Below are 26,056 nucleotides of genomic sequence, written 5' to 3'. Positions count from 1 at the left end.
AATGTATAATGTGGTACTTGAACTATGAAATTATTAACTAATGTAGTGCTTGGAAGGTTGCTTGTACACCATGTATCATCATTTGAAACTAACTATGTTAGGGATAAATATCATATTAATTAATAAATTTATAGTTTAGGTATCGCATCAGAGACTTAAAATTTAGATATCATATTGAACATTTCACTATAATTCAAGGGTCATTTATAACATTATCTCATTGATAAATTTAGTAGTATATCATAAATAACTTAATAGTATCAATAATAATTTAGTAGTTAATTATTAAAAACTTAACAGTAAATCAATATCACTTAGTAGTAAGTTATCGACAACTTTTTTTTTGAATAATCTATAACTTAATAGTTAATCACTAGTAATATTATAGTAAATTATGGATAATTTAATATAAATCAGTGATAACTTGATGGTGAATCATGATTAATTTAATAATAAATTGTAATAATTTAGTAAATAATTGAAAACTAAGTATTAAATCAATGATAACATATAGTAAATGCATAATAGTATAATAGTAAATCATTGGTGATTTAGTAATAAATCAAATAACATAGTTATAAATTACTAATAATTTAGTTATAAATTATTGATAATTTAGCAGTAAATTAGTTAATAATTGATAATTTTGTAATAAATAATCAATAACTTAGTAGTAAATTAGTTATAACTTTATAATAAATCTTTAGTAACTTAGTGATAAATTATCAATAATTTAGTAGTAAATCATTTATAATTTAGTGATAAATCATTTATAAATTAGTTGTAAATCAATATTATTTTAGTAGTAAATCATTAATAATTTAGTAGTAAATCACTAGTAATATAATAATAAATCAATGATGACTTAATTTTTAATCTTTGGTAACTTTTTTATATTTGAAATTGTCAAAGATTAAACCTTGGTTATTAATAAGAACGAAACTAAAACTTTTATCTTAAGAGATAGGATCAATCTACCATGAATTTATTTAATAAAAAAGTTAGTAAAAAAATCTAAATTTAAATGAAGCAATAAAGTTACCATATAAAAAAGAAATTATCTTATACTAAAATGAAACCTACTCTCTATTGCAAGAATCGATTATTTAATATATGATAGCACAAATTTTATCAATAATTACCAAAAGTATAGGCTAAATACTCAATTTAAGATTAAACATTTATATGGTTGCTCAATTTAAGACTAAATAATTTATTTTATATAAATAAAGATTAAGTGTTATCGAATTTTTACAATTAAAGATATATTTAGATAAAAATTTGTGTGTGTCTCTTACGTGTGATTTAATTGCATGGTTAATTGTGTAATATACTGATTTATTCCCCAAAACCGAAAAAAAAAAGAAAAAAATAATAAAAACTCTTATTTTCTCCTTTCAACTCTTGTTTCTCTACGAAGCCTCCTATTGTTCTATTCTTGCAAAGGGCTATCTTTTCTTTTTCATTCATTTTTTTCTCTATTCAACTACTTTCTCTAAGTATTTACTTTATCTCTTTAGCTGTAACTCCTTTATTTACAATACAAAAAACCTAGAAATTTTAAACCTTACCTTGTTGAGCCATCAGAAGGTTGTCCATGCTCAATCTTTGCCACTTTTGAAAATTTAGAAGAAACCTATATTAACAAACACCTAATCAATGAACCTCTTTTTTGTAATTTTATAATTGAGAAGTTGGAGATGGAAAAGGTGTCTCGAAGAAATGAATCAAGGGGAGGTAAAGGTTATGAGGTGTGCCTAACAAGTTCAAAGACAGAACTGAGAAAGAGAACTGAAGACAATCCCAGCTGTTTGAAAAGAAAAAGAATATAGTGAAACACATAAACGAGAAACCTGCAGCTGAGAAAAGCGATTTGTAATTGAAAGCAAAAATGGGGGAAGTGTGTGTCCGAAATCCAAGCCGTTGTCACCTCGTTTACGAACTCAGAGCCTCTCAGGACCCATGCGGAGCAATCCACCTTTGGGTTTCAAGCAGAGTCCCCATCACGCTTGATTTTAGATGGAACCGTATAGTTGAACAGTGAGTTGCCTACGGACAAGTCGTTTCTGGATCTTTTGACAATGGGTTTGGGTAATTACGCTTCAGATTATGGGATGTTCCCTGGATTTGATGATTTTTCAAGGAGTTTATGATCCTGGAGCTCTATAATTGGGATAATGTTAGATCATTGGTCTCAGTTTTTTTGTCTTTTTCATAAATGTTTTAATTCCAAATTTCTAGACAAAAAAAATTTTATATGGTTTAGTTATGGGTTTTGAATTTCATGGGTATTATAGTATGGATTGGTGATTTTTTTTTTTGGGTATAGATTAATATTGAGTAATTGAAATTTTAATGATTGTGAAAAAAATACCAGAACTTTAAATTTTTATTTTCTTACTTTTTATTTTTAAACTGTATTTAAAATAGTAAGAAAAAATGAAATGATTTTTTTATTTTTTTATTTTTTTTCCAAAAAATAAATCTCCATTTTAGGATTATTTTTAATTTTTTATTTAAATTAATACTTAAACACTAAAAAAATTACACATAACCAGTTTTTTCATTTAATTATATTTTTTTTAGAGTTAACAGTGTGTGTGAAATGAGCATAAATTTTCATCCACATATATTCTTAATTGTAAATATTCGATGACATTTAATCTTTATTCGTATAAAATAAAATGTTTAATTTTGAATTCAGTAACCCCATAAAAGTCTCATATCTCAAATTGAATATTTAGCCAAAGTATATCATAAATGTTACCATAATTACATAAAAAAGTTATCAAAATTTTATCAAAAAGTATTAAAATTGTATCAATGGTTACCAAAATTATATAATAAGTTATTAAATATTGAAAGTTAACAAAATTATATAGAAAGTACCAAAATTTTATCAAAAGTTACCAAACTTCTAACAAATGTTATCAAAATCAAAATTAAGTTGTTCGTATTTATCATTATTATCATAGAAACCAAAAAATTTTTATTAAATTAAAATTTTAAATATATAAATGACATGTACATCATGCATATGTCAAAAATTAATGCACTGAAAGTATTGTAATTTATACAAGCACAAGATATTGAAAATTTCAAATTTATATCATTTACTCAGAAATTTCTAATTTCTATTAAGTTAGTATTGATACAATCTAATAATTGTAGTTGCAAATGCTCTTTGGAAGCTGTTATGAGGAAATATAGCTTTCTCAACTTCTCTCATTTTTGTTAGGCTAATTTATTTTTATTTTCATGGTGGTAAAACTTCCACTTAAACAGTTAAAAGGATCCAAAAATCATGATACAGGGAGTGAAAGATGATGGAAAGATTTATGATGAGGGATCAGGCAAACCATACTTCTAGGCAACAAAGAATATTTGATTGAATGGTTCTGCTTGTGTCTTCATCTCTTCCTAATTTTCTTATTTAATGCTTGCAGTAATGGTCCATAGCAACAATGCATGATCTCAGGGTAAATGAAAGAAACTGTTCTTTTATTAACATGAACTAGAAATAGTCTAGAACGATACGCACTTTAAATTTTTTTATTTGTAATAAACAATGTTCAAGATAAATTTAATAAATCAATGAGTATGGTTTCATTTATAATATTTTTAATAAATGCAATGATCAATGACAATCTATAAATTAATCTTTTTGCAATGTGTGCATTTTATTCTGACATTTTATATAACAAATCAAATCAAAATCCACTCTTTCAAATTTATTTTTTCAAACATAATTAAAAAATAAAATAGACAATTAAAAAAACAGAGCTAAAAAAAAAAGAACAAAATTGAGGTGCTATGTGGATGCCTTTGTTTAGGGTGATAATAGGTTAGGTTAAGGCAAGCTTTTTCTAGCTTCGACTTTGACCTAATTTTTTAAAAATTTAATCTAAATCTAACTCGTACCAAATATTAGATTATTATTTTAATATTTGATCTCGACTAAAGGCATATATGTATAACCACATTAACCTAATTTAAAGTGAAATAAATTTAACAATTTTAATTTAGTATAATGTTTATAAAAATATTTTTTTGTATAAATTGTATTTGAATTATATATAAATGTTGTATTTTTATTTAATTAAGTTATTAAACAATAATTTTATTATTAATATAATACATATATACAAATATAATATTAAATAAATAATAAAATATATATTTTTTATATATCTTGAAAAGGATCGTGGCAAACTACCTTGAACTCACCTAAGTCTCCATCCTTATTTTAAAAACTAAAAAAGCATCCCCACCCAACTCTATCTCAATTTTAAAAAGAAAAATCGCTTTTGATAGATGAATATCATATGCTAATTATTTTATCATTCATATTTCTAGTGACCCATTTTTTTATATAATTTATCTAATTAAAAAATAAAATAAATAAAATCTAAAAAAAGTTAAAATAAAATATGCTATTAGCCACTCAATTATATAAATATTTAAAAAAAATCATCAAACTATTAATTTTTTCGATTTAATCATTGTTTGAATAAATATTGTTTTTAAATCTTTGAAACCTTAATATCTAACAGATTTCTATGAGACATGCCGTATATGGTCAGAAACAACGTGGCATGTCTACGTAAGAAAAAATTGCCATGTGAGATTGGATTGGGTTAACTAACCATGTTCTTTTCTCTTCCTTCTTTTTTTATTTCCTTCTTTTTTTTTTTTCTTTTTTCTTTTTTTCTAAATCTCATTGTTTTATATAAACAATAAAAACCAAAATTTTCGTTTCCTTCGGTTTCTATTTTTGTTTCTCCCTTTAAAAACCTTACTTTTTTCCCTTCTCCCTTTCTCTAACCTTTCAATGAGCAGCCATCGTTTTTCCCGAATCTGGTGCTTCCCATTGCCAACGCCACCTATCATCACTAATCGTCACCATTCACTGGCAGTTAGAAAACCCATAAAATTTCCTTTTTGATTCCTCTTCATCTCTCTGAGACTTTAGTAAGCTTAGATTTTTTAAAATCCTCTCAAAATGTCTAAGATCTAGATCCAAAGAAAAAGATTCCCCAATGCCAAGACCACCATCACCTTTCCGAATGCCCAAATTCTCTTCCTTCTTCTACTTCTTTTATTTGATCTAGAAACCCTAGCAAGAAACCTCAAACAACTAAGCTGAGATTTCATAATACCCATCACAACTCCACTGTATTCTGTTAATTAAAAAGCCCAAAACTACAAATAAAAGAAAAATCTCAAAACAAAACCTCAAAACAAAACCCTTAGAATCCCTTATTTTATGTATATTTGCTATTAAATATTTTTATGAATTCTGTTGTGAATGAAGCCTGACTGCTGAAAATTGTGTTTGTGAGTTGTTGTTTATTATGGCTATAATGTGTCATTAGGTCTTGTTTCTGTATATGATTGTCCTTAGATTTTTTACGTGAATTGATAGTTGATGCCTAAAATTTGTTGTTGATGCTTGCTGTTTTCTGTTTATTGTTAATAGAAATTGTGTATTTGAATGGTTTGTTTATGGTCAATCGATTGTAGTTTTATTTTTGTCGAGGCTATCTGCTGTATGATTGAAGATTTAAATTGCTTCTCTTGGGGACTGCGTTTTTTCCAAATTGTTTCTTTCCAAATTGCTCCACTGATTGTTGTTGGGCTTTGAAGAGAAAAACCAAAAAGAAGGTCGCGAGAATGGGCAGGAGAGAGAAAGGAAAAGAAAAATGTGAATTTAGCAACTGATGTGACATACCCAGTACGTGTTCTGTTAGATATTAATGGTAGGGTGAAAAAAAAAATACTCAAATTAATGGTTAAACTAAAAAAATAATAATTGGGTGATAATCTTAAAAACTTTATATAATTGAGTGATTGTTGACCTATTTTATCCAAAAAAAAAAAAATTATGAAAAGGGCAAACGAAACTGAAGAAAGCAATTTTGGATGCCACATAAATATTTTTATTTAGAGACTTCAATGCATCAAGTTGAAACCAGTTAAAATTTATCTTGAGATCGATCTGATTTTGTAATAATTTTATCAAGTAGGTTCTTTTTTTTTAAACCGAACTCTAACTCGATAAATATATGTAACATGCATTTGGCCTAAGTTATCCAAAATTAATTCAATAATTTTAATTTAGTATAATTTTTATTAAAATATAATTTTTTTGATATAAATAACATCTTAATTATATGTAAATGTAGGCAATTTTATTAAATTAATATACTAAAAAATAAAATTTAATTTATAAATAAAAAAATAAAAAAAAATAAAAACTAAAATAGGAAAGACCTAAAAAGAAAAAAATAAAAAGAAGTCAAATTTGAATGTTACGTAGATACATCTCTTGACATTTTTTATAAAATTATTTAATTAAAAATAAAAAATATTTTTAATCAATAATGTCATATGATCTCACTTTAAATTTTAAAAAAAATAAAAATAGATTATTTATAAAAAATTGAGAAAATAAAAAAAGAAAAAGATGACATGTGGCAAATCTTGAGAATGGTCAAAATTAATGAAATTAATTGTATAGATGAATTTGATTGACCTGATAAGGATAAGTAATGTGCAAGATCAATGAAATTCTTATAAATAACCAAACATTCAATCTAAAATCAAATGAAAATTTTGGACAAAGTGTGAAAACAGCAAAATAAAACTTTAATGTAAGGTGAAATATCAAATTTAAAATCAATTGCTAATAAATAAAAAGATTCAATTTAAATATAAAATCATAAAAATTTAATATTTAAAAAATTCAAAATGATTATTCTTTAACGGTAGATATATAAAGCCGAATCCTGCATAAAACTCTTTCAAGATAAGTTAATATTGAAACCCATTCACTCGATCAACAAGATTCTTGTTCTTGCATATGTGGCCCTTTGAATGGTCAAAAAGAGGATTAAAAGGAAGAAAAACTTGAAGCTGCTTGTTTCAATATAACCCAACTATCCAACAAATTGATAATATAGAAAATTAATATATTTTGCTTAATTCATTAACGTAGTTACATTAATCAACTTTATAAAACATTAATTTAACTCGATTTTATTTTATATATTTATTGTTTCGTTTCATCAATGTGAAATCTGAAAACCACTTTGATGTTCATGCCCATTTTTCTATTCAGAAGTGGTTGGAGCCTGGAAGCAGTGATGAAATCAATACTTTAATCAAAATATTTACTCATGGTTCTCATTGTGTTGCTACGCCAAATTACAGTCAAACATTCTAGATTGCTAATTAGCATTTTCAAACTTCAATCCTTTCTGTTTGCTTGTTCTCTTTCCAACACAAGTTGATAGGTAAATCTGTTCTTTTCACCTCTTAGACAATTTATTTGTGTACTATAGAAGGATTGTGCTCTATCTCGATTTCGATTAAGAATACCATCTCTTTTTGCTGCAATCATGCAGCAACACACGCGAGTTATGCCTGCAAGCAGGGAAACATTTAAGTGTTCTTGAAACCAAAATGAAAGAACTAAAGCATTAAGAAATGACGTGAAGAGAAGAGTTCAGATTGCTGAAAGGCAGCATATGAAGCTGCCTAACCAAGTTGAATGGTAGCTTTCAAGGGTTGAAGTTTTGGAAGAAGAAGTTGATGATCTGATAAAAAAAATTGATCATGAAAAAAAAATACGGTAGATGTTGCTGCCCTAAGAATTGCTAACCCAGTTACAAGCTAGGAAAAAATGCTACCAAGATATTAAAAAAGGTGAGAAGACACATAAAGAAAGGCCAATTTAAAAATGTGACTAAAACACTACCTTCAATACCACGGGATATAAAGCCTTGTGAACACATTGTGGGCATAGAGTCCATGTTTACTACCATTTGGAACTACCTCAGTGAAGATCAAGCAAGAATCATTGCCTTTTATGGAATGAAAGGTATTAGCAAAACTACTCTCATGACTCAATCAACAAGATGCTCCTTAGCCATCCTAGCAATGTTGATTTTATGATCTGGGCAGTGGCTTGTAAAGACCTAAAACCTAAAATAGTCAAGAAGAGATTGGGGAAAAGATAGGATATTTTGACAATAGGTGGAGAAATAAAAGTATTGAACAAAAGGCTATAGACATATACAAAGTCCTAAGTACTAAAAAATTTGTTTTGCTGTTGGATGATTTGTGGGACCAAATTAATCTAACAAAAATTGGAGTTCCTATACCAGACCAACAAAAAACTCCAAGGTAGTTTTCACTAAACATTCCAAAGAGGTCTGTAGTCTCATGGAAGCGCATAAAAGTTTCAAAGTAAAGTGCTTTCCATCACCTTGTTATTGGCATTTGTTTCAGAAGAAGATAAGAAATGATACTCTCAACCTGCATCCAGATATTCTTATGCTATTAGAAATTATGGCCAAAGAGTGTGTTGCTATGCCACTAGCACTTATCACCATTGGTTGAGCCATGGCCTGCCAGAAGACACCATAAGAATGGATTGATGCAATTGAGGTTTTAAGAAAATATGCCTCAAAATTTTCAGGTATGGGGGATAAGGTCTTTCCTCTTATGAAGTTCTTTGATCATTTACCTAATGAGAACGTGAGATCTTGCTTCTTATATTATACTTTATCTCCAAAAGACTTTGTCATTCGCAAAACTAATTTAATAGATTATAGGATTTGTGAGGGACTTTTAAATGAATGTAATGGCAGAAATGGAGCTCAAAACCAAAGGTATGACTTTATTGGGACACTTGTATATACATGTTTGTTGGAAGAAGAAGGCCATTATGTGACAATGCACGATTTGATTTGTGATATAGCTTTGCGGATAGCCAATGGGTTCAATATTTTCAAGGAAGGTATTTTAGTGCAAACAGGTGATTGATTAAATGAAGCACCAGAGATTACAAAATGGGAAACAGTAAGAAGGACATCACTAATGGCAAATTCCCTTGAGAGTCTAATCGAAACACCTTCATGTCCTAACCTGCTAACCTTGTTTCTCAATGAAAACACATTAAACACAATCAGTAATGACTTTTTCCAATCTATGCCTAATCTAAGAGTGTTAAACCTATCCTGTAACAGTGGCATAACCGAATTGGCCCAGGGAATTTTAAAACTTATTTCCCTGCAATATCTCAATCTATCCAAGACAAGTATAAGACAATTGCCAACTGAGCTAAGTCCCTGCAAAGGCTGAAATATTAGAACTTAGAGGATACATTTGTACTAAATACAATTCCATGCCAACTGATATCTAGCTTTCCATTCTGACTAGTGTTAAGAATGCTTAATTGCGGTTCTACTAATCTGATTGTGCAAGGTAATATTCTATCTGGGGGAAATGAGTGATGGGTTAAGGAATTGTAGTGTTTGAAATAATTGACTATGTTGAGTCTCACAATAAGGAGCATTTTTGCACTTGAAAGACTTTTAAGCTCCCAAAAGTTCATGAGCTGCACTCAAGACCTATGCATTCAGTTTTTAAGTGGTTCAAATATTCTAAATATTTCATGTTTAACATATGTGAAGCAGCTTAATATGCTAGATATCTCAGACTGTAAGAGTTTAGAAGAGTTGAAGCATGATTGGTTGCAAGAACTAGAAAAAAACTAACATCTAAAGGACAGATGGTTCGACAGCCCTCAAAAAGTAAGTGTAGACAACTGTATGCAATTAGAGGATTTGACATGGCTCATGTTTACCCCAACCCTTGCTAGTCTTTGCATATCAAGATGCTTTCAAATCAAATAAATAATCTGCACAGCCAAATGTGCAGGACTTCCAGAGAAAGTAGGAAGCATTAAGCCATTTAAAAAGCTTGAAGTTCTCCATTTGTCTTACCTACCAGAACTAAAATGCATTTACCCCTTCCATTTTTAAGTTTCAAGAAAATCTCCATATTTGGGTGTCCAAAATTGAAGAAGCTTCCGTTCAATGCAAAGAATGGTGAAAGACATGGCATTGCCATTCATGGATGGGAATTTTGGTGGAAAGAATTATAATGGGATGATGTGACAACTAGGAATGCTTTCGCTTCCTGTTTCAAATCTAAGCCGCTAAACATCTCCGCACAATGACTTATCAGAATAGCTTCGAATTGCAGATGATTGCTTCTCTTCATCATTGATTACTTTTTCTTGATAACAAAAAATCTATATGTTTGTTGCATCGTTCTCCTTTTTCTTTTTATAGTAAGAGAATCATACCTTTAATGAACTCACAGAACTTGAATTTATGCTGTAATAAACCATATGATTAGAGATTTTCTATGTTAATGCAACTTTATTTATCATCAGGTCATACGGGGCTTGAAATTTAATATTTAAGATAGTTTAGAAAGTAGTAAAAAAAATAGTTATAGTCAAGGTCTAATCTTTAACTTTCATGGACTGACATCTATCTCTTTTGTGGAAGACATACACACACAAATATTAAAGTGAAACATACATGCCATGAAACTAAAATCTGACTTGTTAAAACATACTTAAAGTGTTGAACACATCATAAATTTTTACTTGCTATTTGATAATACCATTATTTACTTTTTCGCACAAAACTTTTTTTTTATTTACTTACTTTTAAAATCGTGATATTATAAAATAAAATAAAAATAACATTCGAAGGGAATAATTCTCGATACTCTGTTTAGATGTTTGAGAGTCACTAATAATCATTTCTAGCAAGGAGTGTTATTTTAAGGGATATTATATTAAATCTCAAGTGAAAAAAGTCATCTTAAGTTCTGCCTAGATGTTAGAGAATTTTAAGATAATTCTTTAACTTAAAGATTTTCTAAATATTTCTAAATAAAGAATTTTAGCAAAAAAATATTTTTTCAAACGAAGGGAATTAGTATTAAATTTCAAGTAAAAACCATTTTATCCAACACCGAAAATAGCACATGATTAAATGGTACAAATTTATGGACATTGTGGGAGTAATTCTTCCCACACGTAACCAACTCCTAGACCCAACCTGGTTTTCGTAGACCAACATTTATCTTTTTGATAAACTTTAAACCTGTTTTTATAGTTTTATTAAAACGATAATTTTTTGGGTGGCCAATCACACCCTAACAAAGATTGGTGGCAACTCCCTTTTTATTTTTTCTAATTTTAAAATACTTTACGTCTAGCAATCCCAAAACCGTTACGACGATGTTCGACTCCAATCCTAACTATATATGTTCAGTATGCATTTAACTTGACTTAACCTAAAATTAATTTAATAATTTTAATTTAATATAATTTTTATAAAAATATAATTTTTAAATATAAATAACATTTAATTATATATAAATGAAGTATTTTTATTAAATTAGTGTATTACAAAATAAAATTGTGCTATAAGGTATGTCGATATAAAGAGTTGACATAATGAACTTTTGTGCTCTCAATAATAGTGCTGATTCTTGAAGAAGTACATTTCACATTATAGCGGTCTCATGAACACATATATTTTATGTTACTCTACTTGTTTTAGATTTAGTAAAATTTTACCCTTGAATTGCTTTACAGACTAATCTTTCCTTAAAGTCTTTGGTAAGTGTTTGGTAAATAACTACTGTATACGTCTATTTATGCACAGTAGTTGTGCACATGTATAGCAAATGAAATCTACATAAACACGCAACACATGCATAATGCATTAGTGCATAAATAAAGAAGTAGTTTTAGTTTATTTATTTTGGAGGTGAATGATGCTGAAAATTGATGTTTAAGATGTAAAAATTAATTGCAAATAGAAAAACTCATAAAGAAGATAACTCACAAGGATTTAAATAATGGCAAAAGATGACTATTAGATTAAAAGGAATAAAAGTTCACAACCAAGACTAGAAACTAAGGGATACAAAAACACCACCTTAAGAATTTTAATTAGGGATATAGAATAATAAAAGTTCATCACTCTAGGAAATCCACCTAAGAGTTGCAGACTTAATGAACAATCTTAAATATTGCTTAATGGCAAAGAAAACTCTATTATACCTTTTACCAAAGAATAATAGAAAATATATAGGCTAGGAACATCTCTCAAAGCATGAAAACTTTCAAATTACATTGCTAGAATCATGCCTAAAATCATGAGATTTGTATGTAAACATAATCTGCTCATTTACTCTTGAACCTAACCATAATCCCATTTATATTCATGATCTTATTTTTCAACTAGTGTTAATGCAATTTTCCTATTCTAGCCTACCTTATTTATGTATGGATTTTGACCAAGGTGTGGATTTGGACTAAGGATAAGCTCATCTTATTTTTGGATAAGTCTGCCTTAGTCTTAGCCTAAGTTGTATAATGTGCAAACACTCTGATATCAATCTCTTTTAGTTGGAAAAGAGTTGTCCTCAAGTCTAAACTAGTATTCTTACCATGGTGGGGTGAAAAATTAGCAATAGTGAAGGTGGAAGATACTCCACAAGTGTCAAAAATATCTATCTTATAGGTATTCTCTCCAATTTGTTAGAGAACTCTAAATGGACCATCTGCCTTAGGTTGTAATTTGCCAAACTTTCCTAGAGGAAATCTTTCTTTTCACAAGTTAATCCACACCAAATCATGTTATTTGAACTTCACATGTCTTCGATGCTTGATTATTACCTTTTTGCATTTTTTATTTTTTTGCAAAATTATATTTTGATCCTGTTCATGAAATATTTTGATACCTTTGGCTATTTCTTTTACATCTCTATCAAATTTTTGATTAATATAAAGTTGAATTAAATCCAAATGACATATTGCATTCTTACCAAGAACAATTTCAAAAGGGCTTCAACTAATGGGTAGAACGGCTCTTGAGATAAGGTTTATGCAATGTTGAATTTCCCTCAATGGTCGTAGACTAGCTGGTAACTCCTTCTGAACAGCTTCTTGAAATTCTGCTAATAATTGTTATATCACTACAAGGGGCTCTTCATTATCTTTATTCTTCTTAATCAACACCAATAATACATAGTATCACCCATCTTAATTTTCTTTCTGTAATTGGCCTTGGTAAATAAACTACTTCCTTCCCTTTTGGTTGGTTTGGATATCACTATGGGCTTGGTAGGGCTTATAATGATTTTGCATACATCTTTCACAAATGTGTAAGTGTTGCTGTAACCATCATAAATAACCATCCTATCATAATGCCAAGGTCTTCTGAGTAGTAAACGACAAACATCTATCGGAGCTGCATCACACCATACTTTGTCCTTGTAATTCTTTACTATGGAAAAATGATCCAAACAGCTCTTGCTAACCATGATTTCATTCTTTTTTTATAGCTAAGACAATTCATATAGTTGGGGGTGATCCACTATTTTAAGATCTAATTTCTGCATCATAAAAGTAGAAACAACATTTTCAAAGCTTTCACTATCAATTATAACATCCCATACCTTATTATGAGCAGTGCTTTTAGTGTGAAATTTATTCTTGTGCAACCAATCTCCTTTCTCTACATACACATCACTCAAGTTGTATTGTATAACAAGTGAGGATTCAAGATCACCATAGGTCTCTTTAACATTTTCTTTAAGATCCCAGGGTATTTTAATAGGTTCTCCATCAACATCTTCAAGTTTTTCATTTTCAACCAATGTAATTATCTTGAGATTTGGACACTCAAAATGTGTATGCCTAATTCCTTGGCTCTTGAAGTCTCTTTGGGTTTGAGTGTTGATAGTACTAAATTGTGGTTTGATGGGAATGGCTTCTACCTTTTTTAAGGGTAGAGTTGAAGAAGGTTTGGTAGAAACACTGGTCTTGGATGTGTTTCCCTTGTTAATGCATTCTTCTATCGAAATATCCTTTTGCTTCAAGTTATGAAGCCTAAGGAAAAATCTTACCGAAAGTTATCTGAGAGATACTTTCTCTTCAACTCTCTTTTCATCTTCTCCCATGTTGTAATTTTTCTCCAGCCATCACTTTCCTTTTGCTTTTTCAGATTTTCCCACTAAAAAGATGCATGCTTCTTGAGTTTGATGGCCACTAGTTTCACCTTGCAATGTTCAAAGGCATCATGGTATTCAAATATACGTTTCACCATATGTAGCCAATCTAAAAATTCTTCAAGTTGCATCTTTCCCTCGAACTTAAGAATTTCTATCTTTGGATTGGATATGCTAGGTTGAAGCTGGTTTTTGCATTGATAGTCTCTAACTTGTCATGGGTGAGATTGGGTACTATCATCAGAATCACTGTTGTTTCCATGATATGGATTAGTTTCTCCTTTACCTTTTTCGTTCCTCCTTCGTTGCCACCTTATCTTCGATTTTTCTTTTTGTAGATGCAGCTTACGTTGTAGTTGAAGGATCTGTTGTCACATCTCCTCAATGAGGGCATTCTTTAGGTCAACATTGGTAGTTGCTACAACATCGGTGTTGGCTTTAACATCTTCTATTGGTGCTTGACGATGACAACCTACCATAGCTCTGATACCAATTTGATGTTGGAAATTAATGTTTGAGATGTGGAGATTAACTGCAAACAAAAAAAAGTCACAAAGAAGACAACTCACAAGATTTTGAATAATGGTAAAATATGATTATTAGATTAAAAAGGATAAAAGTTCACAACCAATACTAGAAACTAAGGGATACAAAATACCACCCTAAAAATTCTAATCAATGATACATAATAATAAAAGTTCACAACTCTAGAAAATCCGCCTAAGAGATACAGAACTTAAAGAACAATCTAAAAGATTGCTTAAGGACAAAGAAAACTCTATTCTGCCTTTTACCAAAGAATAATAGAAAATATATAGGCTAGGAACATCCCTCCAAGCATGGAAACTTTCATATTGCATTGCTAGAATCATGCCTAAAATCATGAGATTTGCATGTAAAAATAATCTACCCATTTACTCCTGAACCTAACCACAATCCCATTCATATTTATGATCTTCTTTTTCAACTAGTGTGAATGCAATCTCCCTATTCCAGCTCACCTTATTTATGTGTGGATTTTGACCAAGGATAGGCCCATCTTATTTTAGGATAATTCTACCTTAGTCTCAGCCCAAGTTATATAATGTGCAGACACTCCGGCATCAGTGAATAATGTGATTGAACGACCGTGCCTATGGTGCAAGTTGATAATATTCAATTCATCTCTCTTTCTTGTTCTATTGTCCACTCAAATTTGTCGAAATAAGGATTTTCTATAATGTTTCTGCAATTTAAAGTCATTCTCACTTCATTATAGAGGTTATAAAAATCTCTAATCTGTCAGTTGCTGTAAGGCTTTGAGAGAAAAAAGTACGAAAAAAAAAATACAGGGTGAGGTAAGGAGGAAAAGAAAAGAACTCCTGTAACTATTGAAGCTTGTGTCTCAACTGCTCAATCCTAATGCATTTAAGGTTGATGTACATGCTACTCATTGGAAAAAAAATCTTGTTCCCGATTGTTTCTGGTCGTTTGTCACTTTTTTTGCTGTCTTATCTCAGAGTAACCACTGTCAAACGTGGAAATGAAGTGCCCCACTGATTAAAGTGTGTAAATTTGAATATTTTGAAGTTTTGCCATCATCTCTGTTTTTTCCTTTTTAAGTTTTCTAAACTACATGATTTGTTGCAATGTCTCCATCATTTTGGTTGATGACTTGCAGCTACTACAAATTTAGCAGATGATTCTGAAGAGACTAAAATGTCTTGTTTGACCAGCCAGCTTATTCCAAATTCATCTGCGGTGAGTTCATAATTGTCTTTTTGTAAATCATTAATGCAAGCATATATGTTATGCCACATCATTATTGCCATTCTTTTTTTCACCTTTAAATTAAAAATATTTTATCTAGTAGACCTTTGAAGTTTACTGGGTAATTAGTGAACTATGCTTAGCTATTTCAAGTTTCAACTATGTTTTAAGCCGCTGTGAAGAAACAATATATGGGATTTGGAGAAAATGAAGTAATTGATTTCTTTTCTTTTTTTTAATGTATTCAAACGTTAGAAATTGGGAATAAATATGTGAATATTGCCTGCTTAGGGACTTCTTTCAAAAATGAATGAAAAATCTTACCTTTAGCTTATATTTTAGAAGCTGGTAGTTTACAATTTCTAACTGCAGGTGGAATCTCTGGTCAGAGATATATGCAATGCAACTTCAATTGCAGAGTTTGAACTAAAGGTAAGCAGGTTTTAATTTCTTGTGCCTCAAATAGCATGATAATGTTACTGGCTTTTCTACTTGAATTGTTTCTGTTTCGTATCCAAAGCAATTACAGATATTGTGGTTCTGAGTGGCTCTCTGTTCTGTCTCCATTTGTTAGCTTGGTGGATTTCGGCTATCCATAGTGAGGGACTTGGCGGGAAAAAGTGAACATCCACCTGCGACCCCAAGTCCTCCTCCTGTCAGTGTCAGCACCAATAGAACTGTTGAAGCAACTGACTCAAATGGGGCTGTTTCTTCACCTTCTTTAGTTGTCACCAAATCACTATCTTCTTCAGGGAGAATCCAATCCTTACTTGCTAAAGCTGCAGATGAAGGCTTGGTGATACTTCAGTCTCCGAAAGTGAGAATATGAAATTTAAATTCTTCTCTTGCTTTGAACTCATAGAAATAAGATGATAAATTGAGCAGGTTGGTTTCTTCAGGAGATCACGAACCATAAAGGGGAAGCGTGCTCCACCATCGTGTAAAGCGGTAATACTTCAATGGATTTTGGTAAGAGTATTTGTTTATTTTAGGGGCCCAAATAATAGATTGCTTTGATTACATTATCAGAAAGAGATAGTGTTTTTTTCTCATTTGGCCATAGCATTCAAAATGGATTTACTGTTTTTGATCCTTTTATTTTCCAATGTGTTGTCTTCAGGAGATAAAACATAGATGAAACCATTGATTTGGAAACCATCTTTATAAAATACATTTATAAAATATATATTAATACATATAATATATTTGATATCATATAATAAAATTTATAAAATATATTTGATATTTGTGATATTAATAAATAATTAAAAATTATTAAAATTATTTTATATCAAATAATACTTTTATTAATAAACTGAAAAATATTAAAATTATTTTTATATCAAATAATAATTTATTATTATATATTTAAAAATTATTTTTTTGTATATATTATTTTTTTGTAATTGTTTAACGTATTTTTTTACATGTACAATTACTAGTTGTGTATAACATATCTCAACACAATTTATTTCCTTTCATATATCTACTAACTTGTATTTATCACAAAAGTAATGTTTCATTTTTTGTATGTATTAATATACATCACGCATTCATTTCCTGTTACTTATTTGATTGTGCAATCAATATTTCTTTATCAGATAATGTTGTATCATTGTATAATTATAATTTTTTTTAGAATTTTTTTAGTAAAGTAAAATTGAAAATTTTCACTTGTCAATTTTATATAAACTTTTATTTTTAGAATTACTTTTACAATACTTTATTTTTCATAGTAAAAAATTATTAAACAAGAATTTTATATTTTTAACTTATTCTTGATCCATCCTAAACATATAATCTTTATATAGTTAAATGATGATAATTTTTTTAACTTATTTTTTGAACTTATTATAAATATATTTAATTGTATAATTCATTATATGATATTATAAGTCAAAATTAACTCATCAAATTTTTTAGTTTTTTAGGAGTTTATTAAGTTTAATTAAGAACTTAACTAATTTACTTGCTTTTATAATCTTCTCTTGAAAAAGGTTATTCCATACACATCCTTTTGTCTAATTCATCATTTTATAAACATGTGAATTTCATTGCCTTTGGTGAATTAACATCAATCCTATAAGTTTTTTTTTTGGTAGTAATTAATTCTTTTTACGGTGTAAATATATCAAGACAATCATTTTATATTTGTGTAAATTCTCTAAATAATACTTAGCTTCAGTGTTTGTCTAGAATTATATGAACTTTTATTTTCTATTAAGTTTCTTTTGTAATTTATTGGTTTGCAACAAAAAAATTAAGCCGTTAACACGCACACACATATATATTATTAACCATAATTGTAAAATAATTAATCATTTTATAATTTCTTTCGAGAATGCTATTCCTTGAATTTCATTTGTTTCCACAAAGCATTAAAATTGGATTTCATAACAAACCTTGTTGTATAGATTTATATGCAACTTGTTCTTTAAACAAGTATCATTAAAAAATATGAGTCATATGATTCTTATTATTTTAATAAAAAACTTAAATCATAATTTTACTTTTTTAACTCTATATTTTAAAATGTACAAGGTTTTTATATTCTTCAATTTAGAAGAATTCTGTTTCAAGTTCATATGAATTTTTCTTAGTAACTTGATGAATTACCTTGAATATATATTCTTTCAAAATGATATGAATCTACATACTTTATTGTATGTAATTATGCATAACCAATGCACTTAATTCATCTTTAATTTCCTGGTTTTGAAAACTTTTACTATTGCTTCATGTTCCTGAACCTTTAGATAATTTGGATTTGGTTTTATTTCTTTCATAATTCATGAGAATAACTTTTTTTTGTCTGAAATTTTATTTTAATCATGATATAATATCATTAATATTTTTACCTTATGATCTTATCTTGTTTAAGGAGACTGAATCATTTGGGTTAATTCTCAGATTTAGAAAATAGAAATGTTTATATGCATGACTACTATGTCTTTCGATGGCATCTCTCTATGAGAGCTTAGTCATGTGTAGACCAATCAAAACTTTGTTGCTAAGCTTAAATTTAGATTTGATAATTTAACTACGAAATAAAAATAATATAAAAAAATATAAAAACAAAATAATTTGAAATTTTAGTAAAAATTATATATGGATTTGATAAAAAAAAACTTTTTTTATCGAACGCTGATACAAATTTGATACTGCAATTTTTTATGTTTTACATATGTTTGACTTGATAAAAATACGATATAGATATACTCTATTTAAATTCATTGGCTTTGTTTTTATTATCTTTTATATTTTACAAAAATAAATAACTTGACGAAAATAAAATTTTCATGTGGTTGATGAATTTGTTAGAATTATCATTTTTGTTCCTTCACTATTGTTTAAGGGGTAAAAAAGATAAAAAGAAAAGAAAGTAAGGGCATTATAGAAAAGGATGTTGCGGTGGTGAGGAGAATTTTTCATGGGCAGCGAAAAAAAAAAAGGGATATAACGCGTTGAAACTCTCCAATTGCAGTAATATTGTTTACCAAATGCAATCATGATACGTTTAGCATAATTTTCATAAAAAAAATCTTCACTTGACTCCTATTTGATTTCAGACGGACCCTTAGTATTGAGATAAGATTCGATTGGCCAAAGAATGACTAACCATTTTTCAATGAAAAATATTGCAATTGACATCTAATTAGTCTTCATAAAAAAAAATAAAAATTAAGCAATGTTGTTGTAGGAAAGTGATTTGGTTTAATTAGTCGTAGATGTGCACGTCAAATTGAACCACAACAGAAAAACCAACCCCAAATAATTAATTTTTTAAGCTCATTATTGACTAACTGATGCCCAAAATATTTGCCCATGAAAGTATAAAAATTTATTGTTATGTATTGTTAGTGTATAAATTTTATATACTATCAATAAATATGATGCTGTCATCTCATTAATGAAGAGAAATAGATGATACTATCTCATTAATGAGTAAGTTTTTTTTTTAAATATTAATTTTTGTATATTTATTTTAAGAATTAATATTTATGCATTAATGAGATGATATCATCTGATTTATTAATATTATATAAAATTTATACGTTAATAATACATTAAATATAAACTATTTTGTTTTATTGTGCACCTTCCTCTTCACTTCCTCTGGCCAATATAAAATGCCATAAGGAAAGCTTTCTCAGCCCCAAAAGACATCTTTTGCTGAGAAAAATACATGCATGATTGTGACAAGAAACCAACTTTAATTTAATTTAACTTAATTATTATTTGATCCTATAATTTTTATTGAGAAAAAACTTAATCATATGATTATATCTACTAGTAATTGTCTGATATGTTTTTCTGTGTAGTAATTCCCACATCAAATGCTCCCAAGACTTATTGATATTATTTATAAAAATGAAATTTATTATTATTTTAATGGATTGTACACCGTTTTAATATCTGTAGAACGCACATTTGACAAAAAATAAAAATCTTATATAGAATACAACCCAACCGCTTAATGGAACACACAATTGCTATCTAAAAGGGTGAATATGTCAATGAAGCTTTAGGAATTAATTATCAAGAAAAATGGAGGAAAAGAAGAAAGAACATGTCAAAAAGGTTTTTTTTTTTTTTTAAGTTGAATATATTGAATTTATTCACAATTTAAACTTATAAACAACAATTCCGCCTATGCAATGTAAAATATTGGTAACTCCAAAAATATACAAACATTTTATTGATATTATAAAAAATTTAATGAAATTCCTTCTTTTTTTTATCTTATTGAAAATTTTTGGCTTTATAGTAAACAGCAAAGAAAATTTCAAGAGTCTTATAAATCTTGGAGCTACATGGCCTTTTCTCATAAGTTGTTTTTTCCCCTTTAAAAGTCCTTTGCCTAACAAGCATATGCTATGCGTCCAATTTTTGCTTTTGTCAAGGATAGACAGCTCCCAGCTCCAATCAAAACACCTCCTCCTCTCACCCTATTCCAATCAGTACAGGTGCTTAGCTGCCTTCGAAAGTGAATTCCATGAATTTTCTAACATGGAAAATTCAATTTAATTCGCACCTTTTACACAAATAATGTATGTTTTGAAACTACAAAATGAAGGTTTTCAGTGATGCTTCAATGGCAGCCTCAACATCCAATTCTTGACAAAGACCCCGAAACCTCTTCTCATACTGAATTCCTTTCCTTCGTACAAAAAACGTAGAATCTGTTAAATTTTTTTCCCAAATCAAAGGATTATTGGGCCAATTTTATCTCTCTATAAGAGATTAATTATGTGCACATGGATCAAAATACCCTTACTATGCTTCAATTATCAAAACAAAGTTTCCATAACCAAGGTTGATAAATTTAGTATTCGGAGGAACCATCTTTTTTTATTGAATGTAATTACAATTAAAATTTTCAATTATAATCAAATAATTTCAAAAATCACATATTTCATACGTTTATAAAAAAATTATTAAATAAATAAATTAACATAAAATAAACTAAATTCAAATACAATAAAACTTAAATTTGAAACTTTAAGATTTTAAAAACTCATTCTTTCTATTTTTCTTCTTCGAAATGACTGACTATTTTTCCACATATGATATTTCAATTATGTCTAATTATTCTTCTTTAGGTCCAGTGAAAAAGGTAAAAATTTTAACCAATGTTCTTAAAGGAAAGTGATTTGGTTTATTTAGTCGTCGATGTGCACGCCAAATTGGACCAAGTTTGTGCATATTCCACACAACAGAAAACCCACCCCACTAAATTAATTTTTTAAAGTCATTATTGACTAATTTGTCACTAAGTATAATGCATTGTTTTGATGTGCAACTTCCTCTTGACCGCCTCTGCCGAAAGGTAGATGCCAAAAGCCACCCCGGCCCCAAGGCCATCTTTTGCTCAGAAAACATACATGCATGATTGTTACAAGAACCAATTTAACATTATTATTTGATCCTACCAAAATTTTAAAAAAAAAATCATATCATTACATGTAAATTGTCTGATGTGTTTTTCTCTGTAGGTTGTGGTATAATTACCAGTTAAATCGGTTAGCAAACAGAATATTTTTAATGGAGTAAACAAGTAGAAAGTGGCAAATAGTAGTAATCCCACAGCAACTACTCCCAACACCCTTGGTTAAGTTAGAATTAGCAAACAAAAAAAAACTTCCAGGAGATATTCTCTTCCTTCTGTGCACTTCTGCATATCTTTCTTTCATTTTTTCACCCTTTGGCTTGATATTCCAAAAAGCATCTTTGATTTCGTTCATTTTTCTCCTTTCCAGAAATTGTTCAACTCCCCCTTTAAAACCAAAGCCTAACTATGGGTAACATCTTCTCGATCTCAGCTTCATGCGACACTGTCATTACCCGCTGCTGTGATTGTGTCGCCGGACAAGCACAGTTTGTATGCAAGCTTGAAGAAAACGTAGAAGCTTTAAAAATTGCACTAGCAGAATTGACGGATCTAAGGAATGATGTGATCAGAAGAGTGAAAATAGCTGAAGATCAACAAGAGCTGAAGCGGCTAGACCAAGTTCAAGGCTGGCTTTCGAGGGCAGAAACTTTGATTAATGGAGCTCATTTGTTGATTGAGCAAAGTCCTCAGGAAATTAAGAAATTATGTGTAGGAGGTTGTTTTTCTATGAGTCCCAAGTCCAACCTGAAGTTTGGGAAGCAAATTACCAAAATGCTCCGAGATGTTGTAGATCATAAGAGCAAAGGAGTTTTTGACAAGGTGGCTGAGGAGGAACCAACGCCTCTAGTAACTGAACGACCTACTGAGCATACTGTTGGTTTGGAATCCACATTCGATAAGGCTTGGAGCATCCTTGAAGCTGAACAAGTGGGAATTGTTGGCCTGTATGGCATGGGAGGGTTGGCAAGACAACCCTCCTGAACAAAATCAACAACAAGTTCTGTGAACCCCCAAATCGATTTGATGTAGTTATTTGGATTGTAGTATCTAAAGGGTTTTACATCGGAAAGGTCCAAGATGACATTGCTAAAAGGGTGGGAATAGCTGATGGAACATGGCAGGACAAAACTCCAGAGGAAAAAGCTCTAAACATCTTCAGGGTTTTAAAGGAAAAGAAATTTGTCATATTGTTAGATGATATATGGGAGCGAGTTGATCTATCTAAGGTTGGGATACCTCTCCCAACTCAAAAAAATGGTTCCAAACTAGTTTTTACAACTCGTTCTATCAAGGTTTGTGGCCAAATGGAAGCTCAAAAGAAGATTGAAGTACGGTGTTTGCCTGAAGAAAAAGCTTGGGAATTATTTCAAGAAAAAGTTGGTGAAGAAACACTTGATAGTAATCCTTGTATTCGTGAGTTGGCTCATGAATTGGCCAAAGAATGTGGAGGCCTACCTCTCGCACTTGTCACCATTGCTCGAGCCATGGCTTGTAAGAACAAAGTTGAAGAATGGAAAGATGCAATTGAAGTGTGTCGGAGATCATCTGCCTCTGTTTTTCCAGACATGGGTGAAGAGGTATATCCACTTCTAAAATTCAGTTTTGATTCTCTTCCCAATGACATGTTTCGAACTTGCCTCTTGTACTGTAGTTTGTTCTCAGAGGACTACCCAATTGATAAAGAAAAGCTTATAGATTTCTGGATAGGAGAGGGGTTTTTGGATGGACATGGGAATACAAGTCTAGCTCGAAACCAAGGCCACCAAATGATTGGTTCTCTTCTTCATGCATGTTTATTGGAAGAAATAAATGAATTTCGCATAAAGATGCATGATGTGATTCGTGACATGAGTTTGTGGATAGCATGTGAATGTGAAGAAGAAAAGTGGAGGTTTTTTGTGCAGGCAGGTTATCAATTAACTAAGTTACCAGAAGTTCAGAATTGGGGAAGTATACGCAGGATGTCATTGATGAAGAACAGGATTGAAAATCTAGTAGAAGCACCTAACGGTCGTGATCTCCAAACTCTGTTTCTTAACGGTAATCAGTTGAAGGTGATCAATAATGACTTCTTCCAATTTATGTGTGGCTTAAAAGTTCTAAACTTGTCAGGCAATAGTGGTCTAGAAGAATTGCCAGTGGGAATTTCGAAATTGGTGTCTCTGGAATGTCTCGATCTCTCCCGTACAAGGATAAGACAGCTACCAATTGAATTGAAGGCTTTAGAAAAGCTTAAATGCTTGAACTTGGAGTCAGTTTATTGTAACATAAGAATTCCAAGACAGTTGATATCTGCTTTTTCAAAGCTGCAAGTATTGAGAATGTCTGGCTGTGATTATTCTTCGGGCCGGGAAGTGGAAGATGATAGTGAATGCTTGGTGGAAGAATTGAAGTGCTTGAACCATTTGAATGTGTTGACTGTCACTATAACAAGTGCTTTGGGTCTCGATAGACTTTTGAGTACTGAAAGGTTATGCAGCTGCACTTTAACTATTCGGCTTAAATTGTTGAAGCACTCGAAGCGATTGAATAGTTTATCTTTAGCGAATATGAAGAGTCTAGAAAGTCTACATCTTGTTAATTGTGAAAGTTTGGAAGAAGTGGAGATGGAGTGGGGAGGGGAAGGCAGAATGATAAAAACACAGAGCCACATTCAAACCTCTCTGATTGCAGGCAAACATTGCTTCCAAAGCCTTCGCTCTGTATTTATAAGCCGATGTTCAAAATTGAAGGACATAACATGGCTAATTCTCGCTCCAAACCTGAGGCGGTTTAATGTGGCCCGCTGCAACAATATGGAAGAAATAATCAATGAGAGAAAACTGAGTCAAGTGGCTGAGCTAGTAGAAACTTTAAGCCTATTTGGAAAACTCGAGTCTCTTGAGTTACAGGTTTTGCGAGAGTTGAAGAGCATTTACTGGGATACACTTCCCTTCTCATGTTTGAAAGAAATTTTGGTTTGGCGATGCCCAAAGCTGAAAAGACTTCCACTCGACTCCAACAGTGCAAAGGAAAACAAAATCAGCATTAGAGGAGAGAAAAAATGGTGGAAAGAGCTTCAATGGGAGGATGAATGTGCTCTAAACGATTTTCTTCTATTTACTGAAGTTGCAGAGTAAACATATTACTTTTACCTTTAGTCTCTGTTATAATTGTTGTGTTTGAAGCTGTTGCGGTGTGTTCTAAAGTCGTGGATGATCTTCTCATTTGTATGATGTTCATTAAATTGACTAAGTTAATGGTGAATCTTTTGCTTATATGGATTTAAATATAGGCTGCATTTTAATGCTGAGTAAATAATTTTAGCTTCAACCTAAATATCTCAATTTGTTTGATTTTATTTATGGTCAGCTAACATGTTATGCTACCAATTTTTTTCTTGATTTAAACACGTGCAGTAACTATTTATATTCTTCTCATCTTTCTTTAATTATAAACTATTATCTATGTATAAAAGTGTGAATTTTAATATTGTTAAAAGTGATTGACTTAAATACTTTTATAAATCTTTAAATTAACAAATTTATTTTTAAATATATAATTTTTATTAATTTATTTAAATTTAAGTTAAATCAACTAAAATTAAAAATAGATTTTTTGTGAAATTAAAATGCTTAAAATTTCGAAATTTTAATTCCAAAAGGATTAAAAATGATTCACTAAAATATTCTTAGTAAATTTTTTATAACTTTTAATTTAAATTAATTTTCTTTTTTATTATTAAATTTTTTATAATTACGCTAAAAAAGTATTAAAAGTGATTGATTAAAATATCCTTATTAAAATTTTTAATTCCCAAAATGTTAAAAATGATTGATTAAAGTACCATAATAAGTTTTTTTTTTTATAAATTTTAATTTAAAAGAAGTTTCTTTTCATTATTAGACTCCTAAATCATTAAAGCATATTTGTTTTTATCCCTAATTTTTTTCCTTTCAGGTTTTTATTTTAATTGATTTGCTAACTATATATGTATGTTAATAATTTTATTAATTGTATATTTCATGAGTTGATAATTTGATCATAAATAATATAATTAAATCTTTTTAGTCGCTTGAAATAATTCAAAAGATAAATTAATGAAATTTTTTTTATTTCATTGTAATTTTTAAAATTATGTATTGTAATATTTTTATATAATCAAAATTTTTGTATAATAAAATTTTTAAATAAAAGAAATTTTATGTTTTTAATTGGTAGAATGTAGAATTATATTTAATTGATGGAAGCACCAATAGAAGATTTTCCAAAGCAAAAAAATGAGAAAAAAAAATTGATTGATTATACATAGCTCTATCTTAGTCATATAAATAAAGTAAGTGCTATACGATGTTTTAATGAAAAATATATAATTTTAATGATTTAAAATTTTTTTAGGATCAATATAAAATTCTTTTTTTAGGAAAAACATTGTATAGCTTTCATTTTTCTTTTCATTATATAAGTTAAAGAATGTTCATGATTATATAAAAATTTTTAAGGTTACTATGTTAGGTAATATTTATTCAAAAGTATTGAAATTCA

At 29.4% G+C, this 26,056-nt stretch overlaps 1 protein-coding gene and 1 pseudogene across 1 annotated transcript; both read left to right on the top strand.

The window, feature by feature from the left end:
- Positions 1 to 1,891: 1,891 nt before the first annotated feature.
- On the top strand, positions 1,892 to 16,777 carry LOC149510732 (uncharacterized). The gene is made up of 7 exons (XM_089757074.1): positions 1,892 to 2,040; positions 8,655 to 8,803; positions 15,551 to 15,630; positions 16,012 to 16,071; positions 16,214 to 16,456; positions 16,525 to 16,608; positions 16,760 to 16,777. The coding sequence occupies exons 1-7, from the start codon at positions 1,892 to 1,894 to the stop codon at positions 16,775 to 16,777; spliced, it is 783 nt and encodes a 260-aa protein (XP_089613200.1).
- A 4,413-nt stretch (positions 16,778 to 21,190) lies between these two features.
- Positions 21,191 to 24,795, top strand: LOC149510731 (disease resistance protein RPS5 pseudogene; annotated as a pseudogene).
- The last annotated feature ends 1,261 nt before the right edge of the window (positions 24,796 to 26,056 follow it).

This window comes from Durio zibethinus, chromosome 28 (genome assembly GCF_047325235.1).
Source record: "Durio zibethinus cultivar Kanyao isolate XHJ-2024 chromosome 28, ASM4732523v1, whole genome shotgun sequence".
NCBI lineage: Eukaryota > Viridiplantae > Streptophyta > Magnoliopsida > Malvales > Malvaceae > Durio > Durio zibethinus.
Note: the sequence above shows the minus strand (reverse complement) of the source record. Positions and strands in the feature narration are given on the sequence as shown.